Here is a 12,473-nt window from a genome sequence, read left to right on the forward strand (position 1 = left end):
TATTTCTCTTATACTTACTAAAAAAAATAATATAATTTACAAAAAGATAAAATATATTAGCAGACAATTTTACTGAATTGATTAATTTTAGAAAAATTGTATTAAATTTTTTATTTTATTTAAATAACAATTAAAAATATTTGGATTAATAACATTAAAATAATTTACATAAATAAAAAATATTATTTAGTTTTTTTTATTAAAATTTTACTATTATTTTTCATAGGTAAAAATATTTACTTAAAAAAAAATAATTTATTTAAAATGAATAAATAAATACATTAAAAAACATTATTAAATCTATTTATTTAATTATTTAATAAATATATAAAATTTATTAGTATGAAATTAAATTTAAAATAAAAAAATAAATAGTATCTATATCTTGTGCCTTGAATCAGGTATATCCAAAGATTTGAGGTAATTAAATTTATTTTATCATACTTTTTAAGCTAAAAAAGAGTAATATTTATTTAATTTTAATGAAAAAAATCAGCATATTTAATTTTAAATACAAAATGAATCATCAATGTATAATTAATATAGATAGATTTACTTTAAAGATTTTAAATAAATTTAAATTAAATTTTTTTAAAGCTGAAAATCAGAATAATAATATGCTGATTGAAATTAAGGATAAAGCAAGTAAAGAAGAGTGAGATGATGCTTTATCATTAGTGCTAATTAATTCAGGAGCATATTAATCATCATATTAGTTATATTTATCAAAATATATGCATTGATAAAATTGATATGCTTTTTTTTAAATTTACTGAAATTCACTTTTGCATTAATTTTGAATACATGAGCCAACAATTTCTGGTACTCTTTAATTTAAATTATTATAGCATCTTAGAGCAATGCAATTATTTTATAGGAATATTTCCTTCACACAACCTTTATCCTTTTCACAGCTAAGAATATAATTACTAACGCACTGATATTTTTAATATTTAACTTCAGTAAACTCTTGATAACATTTTTCGAAATTTTCAGGGTTAGACATAAATAACTTAATCTATTTCTTCTTCAAATTACTTTCCTTCTTTTTTATATTTATTTAATCTAATTTTCTCTTATTCTGGATTATATTTAGCTGCGTAAAAGCATTAGTAAGTTTTCAAACTTAACTATTAAACTTCCTCTGAATCTTTTTTAAATTATCTTTAAATACAAGATCCGTATATTTCTGCATCTCCTTTGTCAAATTAAAAGCCACATCTTAAAATAGTACAAGAATATTAATAAAAAGATTTACTAATACATTCTTTTCTATTTCCTTCTTTACATTCTAAGTATTGCTTGTTTAAGCATTTATCATCTTCGCTTTGATGTGTATCATCTTTCAATTAGTTTAGATAATAATCAATCTTTTCTTCTGTAGATATTGTTTCATCAAATAAATTTTATTTCTATTTTAGTTATTCTTCAATTTATTATTCAGTTAATTTTATTTGGTCTTATTAAGAGACACTTATACCAAATAAGCATGCTAAGATGACAATTAGGAGTTTCGAATTGATTTTTGAATTAGTTATATTTATTTTGTATTTGTTATTTTTTTTTAATTTATTTAAATATTATTTTAATGATAATTTACCTCAAGTTTTTAAATATATTTGATAAAATAGATCATAAGTATAGTTATAAATAGTTTAAATTTTTAATTTTAAACCAAATTATTAATTAGAAAATAGAAACATTTATTCTTATTTTTAGAAACGATATAGTTTTTAAACGTATTTGTTAAATAGATAATAATTTTACTTCTAAATAGCTTACATTTTTAATTTTAAACAACATTATTAATTAGAAAATAGGAACATTTATTCCTATTTTTAGAAACAATATAAATAAGTATTATAAGCAACATGAAAAAATAGTACTATTTAATTATCTGTTATATTAAATGAAATAAACATTTCTAAATTTCTTTAAATTAATGTTAACACTTAAAAATAAGCTTAATGTGATTTTCTTTTAATTTTTTTAAATACCTTAATTCCTCTATCCTTATAAAATTGTACATACATTAATGAGTATTTCATATAAAAATTATTATAAATGTGTTAAAAAAGGCTAGTCTAAAAAATTTATGGCTAGACCACACACACTTTTCCCTTTATATTTTATACTAACATAATTAATAGGTATTTTAACTAATATAAAACTAAAAAAGACATTAAATAAATAAATTTTATTAAAAATTAATCCTCAAATAAAATTATAAGCACAAATTTTCTTTCTTTTTTATAAAATTAATTTTATTTTTTATTTTAAAATTAAATGTTAACTTTATTTATAATAAATGTTTATGAATTAAAAATATTTTATCTTTCGTTTGTTATTTATTAATTGAATGAGTAATAATCAATTTATGTAATAAAATTATAAAGTATTCTTATAAACGATAGATAGATATTTTAAATAATAGAAATTACTTTTTGCTCTCTCTCTTTTTTATATTTAAAAGGGCTAGAACTTATTCTGATTATTTAGTTCAGTAATTTATTAATTTACAATAAATTAAATTTGTGATGATTAATATTAAATTATAATATTACTCAAATTTTTATCAAATATCATGAATATGTTTAAAAAAAAATTTGATTACTAAATACTTTTAAATACTTAAGTAAATTTAGAGAATACCTGTAAAAAATAATAAGCAAATATTCCATATTAGTTTAAAACTTGTGGCATTTATATCTTTAATCAAAATTTGATACGGTTGCTTTATAAATTAATGAAAAAATTCTAAAATGTTAAGAAAAAGCACTATCCTTTTAGAAATTAATTTAATACTACCATAAAGTACAACTTGTAAATTTACCTTATTTAGAACTAAAGTGTAAATAATTAACTATTATCAAATTATTTAAAAAATAATATAATTTAAATTATACTGTAGAACATAAAGTCTTCGTTTGTATTTTTACTTTTTTACAATAGGGTGTGAAATAAATATTATAAATCTAAGTTAAAATTCCTAAAATTATACTGGTTCTTAATTCAATCTTGTTAAGATTAGTTATCTTATAAAGCGATAGACTTTAAATAATAGAAATTACTTTTTGCTTTCTCTTTTTTAAATTTAAAAGAGCTAGAACTTATTCTGATTATTTAATTCAGTAACTTATTAATTTACGATGTAAATTAAATTTGTGAGAAGAAGAAAAAGAAGAAATTTACTAACAAATAAATAATAATAAAATAGATGCTGAACATTTAGTATAATAGAGTGATGATGCTGATGATAATAACAATGATAAACTATAAGAATAATATGCTCTGTTATCAGAATCTGAAGCAGAAGCATTAATTAAGAAATAGATGAAGAACTAGAAGATGAATATGAAACTAATTAAAAGCTCAAAGATATATTAATCGAATAAAAATCTTTTAAAAAAATATTTATATTTGATATTTGTTTATGTTAAAATAGTATTTCTAAAATTTGATTTTTATATAAAATTAAACTATTTATAATTATTTGCTAAGATATATTACATTTTTTGGGTAGTAATCTCTTATTATATATAATGGACACCTAAATTAAATTAAATGGTGTCAAAAAAATAATTTAGAAGGTAGGTAGATGCCAATATTTTTTTAATCTCAAAATTTGATTTCTGTATTTTGATTAATTTTTGTAAAATATAAGAAATCAAATATATAGAAAATAATTAATTAAGATTAAAAAAAAAAAAATATTCATTAGTAATATAAAAATTATTTGAAATATCACAAATCATGATATCATGATCTATGATATTTTAAATGCAGGAACAGCTATATTATTAGAAAAATTATCAAATAAAACATGTAACAATTAAAAAACTCTATAATATAATAAAATATTCAATAAACAAATTGTATTTATGATTGATTGATTGATTTATTATTTATCCTTACTAAATGTTAAAACAATCTTAAATTAGATTGCTTATCACATTCCTCAAAATTTTTTTTAGATTACAAATGAATAAGTTGCTGAATTAAGTAATCAGTCAGTTCTAGAAATTTTCCTTACTTATTAAAAAGAGAAAGTAAAAAGTAATTTCAATTATTTAAGTTATTTATAGATAATTTTTATAAGATATTCTTTAATTTTATTACTTTCTAATTAAATTAAAAAATAAATGGTAAGCAAAAAATAAAATATTTTTAATTAATTTATATTTATTAAAAATTAAATTAACATTTACTATTTTTAAAGAAATTTAATTAAAAACTTAATATATAAAATAGGAAAGAAATTAATTAGTGCTAATTATTTTTGATAAATTATATAATTAAAATGCCTTTACATTGCGTTAAAAATTAGAATGAGTTGTTCAAACGGCTCAAATTAATATTGTTTTAAAAGAATATAATTTATATTAAATATTACAAATAATATAAAAATATAAATAAAAATACATAATTAAATATTTATTAATTCTTTTTAAATTAATCTTTATTAGTACACATATATAGATAGATAGATACAATAAGAAATGAGTCTTTTATTTAAAATTGTCAATCATATGATTTCTTTATCAATTTATTGAAAAAACCTCCTTGTATTTTCCTTAAATCATTTACATGTCCACATTCAACTATCTTTCCTTAATCAAGTACTGCTACTCTATCAAATAATTCAATATTTTCTAATCTATGAGTTATGACTAACAGTGTTTTATTTTCTGTGAATTTAAATATTTATTTATGTAATTCAGCATCTGTTTTCGGATCCATGTTTGAGGTTGCTTCATCCAAGCATACTATATCTGCTTCTCTAAGTATTATTCTTAAAAAGTTTACAACTTATTTTTCACCATTCGATAAATTTTGACCACCTTCTTCAACTTCAAAGTCTAGCATATCATCATTTTGCTAATCAATTTCAATAACTTCACTTTAATATTCCTTCATTTATTTCTATTTATTAGACTCATTATCCTCTGATTCTGAATGATTTCTTATTTTTAAGTTAGTTTCTCCTACTTTTTACTGAATTATTTATCGAGGAATTTTGCCTTCAGGATCTAAGTTATCTTATAAACTTGCATTGTAAAGAAATCCAAATTAAGGAATAATAGACATTTATTATCTCAGGTCTTTCAAGCAAAAAGATTAAATGTTTTTACTCTTTAAGTGTATGTTACCATGCTATATGGGATACATGTTAAAAAGAGTATTAAAAATAGATGTTTTTCCAGAACCTGTTCTTCCACAGAAAGCTATTTTTTCACCTTTCTTTATTTTTAGATTAAATCCTTTGAGAGCAAATTGAATTTCTTTTGAATCTTTTGATATATCTGTGCTTTCATTAATGTTATCGTAAGTTAAGTAAACATCATCAAACTTAATTTCAAAATCTTATTATTCATTATTATTAGAAGGCTGTATTTGAACATTTGTAAATTTTTGATTTTGCTGTACTTCTAAAAGATTCTCTTTATCATTGTTGAAATATTACCTTATACGCTCAACAGAAACTAAATATTATTCAGTATTACAAAAATATTGTACAAGATCAGAAAATTTAGATGATAGAAGGATAGAATATGTAAGACACATAGAAACTGTAGTATAATTGAAATCTATTTCGCCTAAAATAAATATCATACCAGTTATCACCACACAAATGAACAAGAAGTTGCTCACAAACAATAACCTAATAGACATCCATATCTATATAGTTTAAGAAATTAGAAAACTGTTAACACTATCATTTAGTTTTTCCAAATAGTCTTTTAAAATAAGTCTCTCTTTACCAAAAGCTCTGATTAAAATTAACCCTTTATCTGCCTCATCCAAAGCATTTAACAATCTCCCCTAATTCACAGAATTTAACCTTTTGATTTCTCTATTAGAGTGTCTAAAGAACTTTTAAATAAAGTAGATGAAAACTAAAGATACCAAGACAAAAACTACCAACCATGGGAATTAGATCAAAATGCCAATAGAATATCTTAAATTTAAGAATAAAAATAATTTTTAGATATTTAATTATAAAAATAAATTTTGAAAATTTTTATTGTTTTAAAAGAAAAAAGACTTCCAAATTTGAAGAAAAAAAATAAGAAAATAGATTTCAAATTAATTAATTGTTTCATAAGGAAAAAATTATTTTATTCCTTTAAAAAATTAATTAAAGATTGAATAATAAAAATTGTTAATTTAATGTTTTAAAGAAATAACTATAAATAAATTGTTTACCCAAAGGTATAGGCTAATTATTCTAAAAAGACGTGACAGTTCCATGGTAAATCTTAGTCGATAGTGAAAATGTCATCAGAAATTCTATTTATAATTCTTCCAGGGGAATTTTGATCGAAGAATTTCATTTTACTGAAGATAATCGATGAATTTAGTTTTGAAAATATTTTTTTGCTGCTAAGAAGCGCACATAGACAATAGAAAAAAGATCTTAGAGCAGTCATTCCTAAATTCAAGAAAATAAAGAATAGAAATGTGTCTGTGAATGATTTAAAGATATTATTTATATCTTCAAAAAATGTGCTTGATGGCGAAACTTTGTCTCTAAGCCAGAAATCTATGATCATTTGAGACCCTTACATCATAAAATTGGCTATGAAGAATATCACAAGCAGGAAATAATTTGCGTATTTCATGTAAGTTGTCAAAGTTTTTAGTTTAATATTTCCCTTTTCTCTTTCTTCTTCGTCATCTTGCTATTAATCTTCATCTTCATCAGTGTATTTCTTCTTTTTTTTTAGTTTATTTAAAATAATTTAATTTATTAACACTAAAGAAAAATTAGTAAAATTACCTTTTGCTTTTCTTCAAAATCTCTTTCTTTATTTTTATTAAATTCAAGATTTTTTATTTTTTCATTTTAGATTTCTGTTTCTTAACAATTCATCATTTCATTTAATTCATTTGTCAAATCTTATTGGTTGAATTCTTCTTGAATTTCGGTCTACTCTCTAAGCTTTTTAGCTTCTTCCTACTCTTTTAATTGGCTTTATCCGCTAAGAATAAATTTTTCTATTTCTTCTTAATTAGAGACTAAGGAACCTTTTTAGACATAGAAAATCTTGCTAATCATCTCTCTATTTGAGAAGATACTAAAATGACTCGTCACTAATAGAACAGTTTTTTTAAGCTTTTTGATAAGAGTTTCTAGAATTACTTGTTAATAAACCTTCTCTGCAACATGAGCATCTAAACTGCTTAAGATATCATCAAATAGATATATATCGCACTTCTAATAAAGAGCTCTGCAAATAGCTATCCTCTGTCTTTATCCTCCACTTAGATTACAACCTCCAGGTCCGATTAACTTATCGTCTTTCTTCTAAAATGAATCGAAATCTACTCTCAGATCACAACATTCTATACACTGATTATACCATAAAGAATCATATTCTGAACCAAATAAAATATTTTCTTTAATAGTTTTATTTTACAGCCAATGATTTTAAGAAACATAAGCTATCTTTCCATTCACAATTAATTTCTTTTCAAAGTTAAGCAATCTCTCTTAATTTTAAAAGCTTTGATTATTTGAAGAAATGAGAGAATCCTGAATATTCATCTATTCTATGTCCATCTCATTCAAAATACCTTACAAGAGTGCTGACTTTCCTGACCCTATTTGCGTTTAAATAAATCAATATGTTTTCTCGATGCTCAATATGTTTCTTCAAGAAATTTTTATTTCAATTATTTTGTTTTGTTTTTTTTTAATAAAAATGAAATATTTTTTACCTATTTCTCCAATGATAATTGCCATTTCTCCTTTTTAAATGGTTAAATCATGAATTTTCAATTCGAAATTTGAAGTGCCTTAAACATTTGAGCTTTCATACTAATTTTAAAGTAATGATTGCTGATTATCATTTAGTTATTCCACCTTAGATTTTTTACTTAAATCTTTGTAATTATCATGGCTTACAGATTTAAAACTAGGCCATTTGAATATCTTTTTCTTTATTTAAATAGCAATCTAGGTAGTATCATTTTCTGCGCTATCAAAAAAGCTGCTCTGATTAACTTAATTTCTTTCATCCAAATCAGCAGCTTAATTAAATAAAATAGATTAAATTTAATTTATAACTTTTTTAATAATAATTCTTACTATTATTGTGGTTGATTTAATTTTAATTTAAGAATTTCTTTATTCTTTTAAACGAGACTCTACACTTGACTAAGTCTCCTACGCACCAAGGAATAAGACTAATGGGATCAGTTAATATACCAAATAAAGCTATAATAGTGAATACATTACAGTCAGCTAAAATATTTCCATCATCGACGTAGTTAACTAAAAAGAAAAACAGTAAAAAGTAGCTAAGACAGTTCCAAAACACTCCCAGTACCCCATCAATGATTCTAATTGCAGTTACTTATTTGAATTCCCGAGAACGTATTTTTTATATTTTTCTTTTGAAGATATCTTCCCAGCAAAGATATTTAATGCTCTTCATTGCATCAATGACATCTTTACACAGAGATACTCTTTGATCCTTCTGCTAAAATTGTTTATCAAAGCAAACCTTTTAACCATTAAAAAAAAATCAAACAAGCTTTTAGCTAAAAATAAATTTACCCCTAGAAAATGAGTGATGACTATGTTGAATACAGTCGAGCCTAAGAGAATATAGAGTCCATGTAAGATTGATTTTCCCATTTTGTAGTATATAAATAGCAAGACTATTAAAATGGTTACTATACTTTATGTTGTTTGAATTAATGCCCAGAATAATTGTTGCTATTAATCAATGTCAACTGTAATGATGTTGTTTGCATTTGGATTTTCTTCTGTTTCGTTTGATTATTCCTATTCGTTACCTTAACCTGTGCTTGAAGTAGAAACCTGGGTCCTTAAAGATTTGCTAAAGACTAGATATTGCAGAGTTGCTTATGCATTTGCCTTCCATTATGCTTAATACCACATATAACGAGAGAAAAATATGTTCTTTAATATGTAAGCTACTGCAACAGCTGCTAACAAAAGACAAATGTCTCTCTTTTCATCATAAGTAGTTTAATAGTTTTTCAATTTGTCAGTTATGATATCCATCAATAGAATACATCCACAGCTTAAGACTGACTATAGGATGGAGTAAAATAGACCAAAAAAGAAGCTTTTATAAGTCATGTTAAAGTAAATTGATCCTAAGTTAAAGTTATTTTAATTTTCAAAGTAACTTGGATGGTGTTGCTTATATTACTCAAGGTTTTCTATGATGACTTTTACCTAGGTTGATTTAGTTGTGTAATCATTTAGATCCTCACTTTAAATCTGTTTATCTTCTCTATAGAGCTAGTTGATGTGCTTGAATAGTTTAGTCAGAGCTGTAAAAAAGACATTATGATCTTCTCTACGAGCTCCTGAACTTGGTAGCACTTCTTCGCAATAGATATTTGCTTGTCTTTTTGTTTGTTGTAATTGCATATCACTTTCTATCTAGTTTTAAAAGCAAGTTGTATTTTTCTAAGTTGTTGAGTAGAAATTTTATTCCTTTTTCGCTTGTTGTTTAAAATCCATACCTTTTTTTGGCTTTTTATTTGCTTAAATAATAATTAGTTTTTTAGTTAAATTTAGGTAGATATTTAAAAACATAATTAGATTAATTAGAAGATTACTTATAAAATAGTTAATAAATTGATGCATAATCTTAAATCGATTTAAATTTTATTGCAATTAGTTTAAATAAGAGTGCAAAAATTGATTACTTGTCATTATTTTCCAAATTTGTTCTTTTAAAACTAGTAAATAATTCTTTCAATAAAAAATGAGTTTCTAATTAATTCTTATAAATTTTCTTTCTGTTTTTTTATAAAATATCTTATTAAATCTGATAATTACAAGAATTAATTATTAATCTTAAAATAATAAAACTTGAAATAGATAACAATTAAACTTTAATGATATGGAAGAATTATCATTAATAATTTCCAAATTTATCAAAATTTACTGTCTAACTTTAATGAAATTAATCAAAATTGTTTGTTTTATAATTTTGTTTTTATTTATTTATTTCAAAGTAATTATGTATATAAAATTATTATTTAAATTAACATCAAATATTTTATAATTATATTTTTTTATAATCTTTTCTAAATATTTAAAACTAATTTCCTAAAATATATTTTTATTTGAGTTATTTTCATAATACTTAATTAAAATATTTTTTAATAAAAAATTATTTTTGAAATTAAATTGTTTTTTTATTTAAAATAATAAATTAATTAATAATAAATTCACAACAAAACTAAATAAAACCTTTTATTTATATTTTAATCAATTATAAAATATAAACACTAAACTATAACATTCTAATGAGATTGTAATATAAAAATGAATGTTTGTCTTTATTTTTTTAAATTGATCAAAGGAAAAATAGCAGATTTTATTTTTAGAATAAATTTAAAATAAATTAGAAAATATTTTACTAAAATTAATAACATTAAATTAAAAATCTTTAAAAAAATAACATTAAAATTTATTATTTTAAAAGAAAATATTTTTATTTAATAATCAAATAATTTAATCGTTTTTGGGTTTTATAATTTTGATGGGGTATTTTTTCTGTAGTTAAGAAGATAATTTTATGTTATTTTATTTTAATATGTTTATTAGTTTACTTTTTAAATTAATTTTATGTTTTTTTTCCTTTTCTTATTTTATTTAATTAAATATTGATTAATTTAAATAAATAATGAATTATATATCATTTTATGAATAATTTATTTTTAAATTCATTATTTGTTTTTTTTATCTTAAAATTAAAAAAGAATTAAATTTTTTTATTTTAAATTTATTATTTTTAAAATGTTTATTTTACATTTATGAGTAATTTATTTAAATTTATTTTTAATTTAAAATAAATTAATTATTCATATTTTTAATTTATAAAAAATTTTAATAAACATTAAATAGTTTTCTTTATTAAATAGATAACACAAACCTTTATCAAATTTTATTTTGGTTATACTAATAAATAAACCTCTAAAAACATTCATTCATATATGTATTTTAGTTATTCATTTTTAAAAGCTAAAAAGCAAAGCCCAGCATTTGAATAACTTAACTCATAATTGAAAGCTAAATATATTATTTATTACTTTTGTGAACTTTTAATATTATTTATACTTAAATAATATTATTTCTTTATATAAAAAATATACCATAAATCCTGTTTTAATATCTTTATTTTACGTGGCCTTTTTCGTTCATTTAATAAACGATTAAATATTCAATAGTAATATGATTTTTTTCACTTCTAATTAAGCTATTATTTCTTTATGATTCTCTTAAATTAAATTTCTTTTTTATAATAAGGAAAAAATGCATATGAATCTAATTATAAATTATATAAAAAAATACATAGATAGATAGATTGATTGATAGATAAATAGTTTTGCCTCTATTTATAATAAAATCTAAATATGCATTTAATTTAATGACAAAAAATTAAGTATACTTTGAGTTCTAAAATAGTACAGTAAAATTAACCAAAGTAATTTTATTTGTTAAATTAAAATTAATTTAGTTTTATTTGTAAGTTCAATAATCTAATAAAATAATTTCATAATGGCCAAGAAGACATTTAATTATTTTAATAACTTATCAAAAAGTGAAAAAAAATTGAATTATTCGAAACGTCTATATATATTAATATTAATTAAATCTTCGACATATTTTATTATTGCAGCTATTGATATAAATATGTTATTTTCTTATTGAAAACTTTTTTCGAAACCAGTAATTAGATTATTTTATTTTTGAAAAAATAATTCAAAAAAGTATATTAATGTCATTTACTCAAAATGTTAAATTAATTAGTGTACAAAAATAAATTGTTATATTTAGCTATTACTAAATTAATTAAATTTTGCATTTACAAAACATAAATCCAATAAAAATAAATTATTCTTCAACACATTCAATTAAATTTTGAGTTCATCTATTTTTAGATTATATTTAAAAACTATTAGTAAAATAAACAAGACGTTTATGTAATTTTAAATATTTTATTGAAGTCACCAAAAATATTCATTTTAAATACTAAATTTATTTGCGATAAAATATCTTTGATAAGAATATTTAAAAATAAGATATATTTTTCATTCTTTTGAATGATAAAAATATTAATAATTAAAAAAAATAAGCCAGCAATTAAGTTACTGAATTAAAATCAAATAAAAATCATTATAAAGTTATAAACAAATAAGAGTATGGAAAATATTTTTTATAATTAAATAAATATATTTTCAAAAAGTTATATCTAATTATGATGAAATTACCTCATTCAAGAAAGAAATAATGATTTTATTATGTTAATAACTTATTTATTTGCTCTTTTAAATTATCATTTTTATTACTTTTGAACAATCATCTACTTTAAAGGAGAATGTATTAATTCAAAGTGGTACTATAGAAAATTTTAATTTATTTAATTATCTTGAATTAAATGACACTTTAATTTAAAATAGATCTAACAAAAAATATG

General features: G+C 20.6%; 2 protein-coding genes across 2 annotated transcripts in view; both read right to left on the minus strand. All coding sequences in view use genetic code 6, as the record gives it.

The window, feature by feature from the left end:
* Positions 1–4,521: 4,521 nt before the first annotated feature.
* TTHERM_01227870 (ABC transporter C family protein) lies at positions 4,522–9,505 on the minus strand (the record flags this gene model as incomplete). The annotated part of the gene is made up of 6 exons (XM_001013450.2): positions 4,522–5,959; positions 6,208–6,716; positions 6,782–7,605; positions 7,723–8,034; positions 8,093–8,510; positions 8,564–9,505. 6 exons carry the CDS (start codon positions 9,503–9,505, stop codon positions 4,522–4,524), a joined length of 4,443 nt encoding a protein of 1,480 aa, XP_001013450.2.
* Positions 9,506–12,384: 2,879 nt separating this feature from the next.
* Positions 12,385–12,473, minus strand: part of TTHERM_01227890 (hypothetical protein) — a gene marked incomplete at both ends in the record, with an annotated part of 274 nt that continues 185 nt past the window's right edge. The window contains one exon of the mRNA XM_001013452.3: positions 12,385–12,473. This exon is cut by the window's right edge and continues 117 nt beyond it. Within this exon, the coding sequence (XP_001013452.3) occupies positions 12,385–12,473 (89 nt within the window).

Source organism: Tetrahymena thermophila (assembly GCF_000189635.1).
Source record: "Tetrahymena thermophila SB210 genomic scaffold scf_8254679, whole genome shotgun sequence".
In the NCBI taxonomy this organism is placed as follows: Eukaryota; Ciliophora; class Oligohymenophorea; order Hymenostomatida; family Tetrahymenidae; genus Tetrahymena; species Tetrahymena thermophila.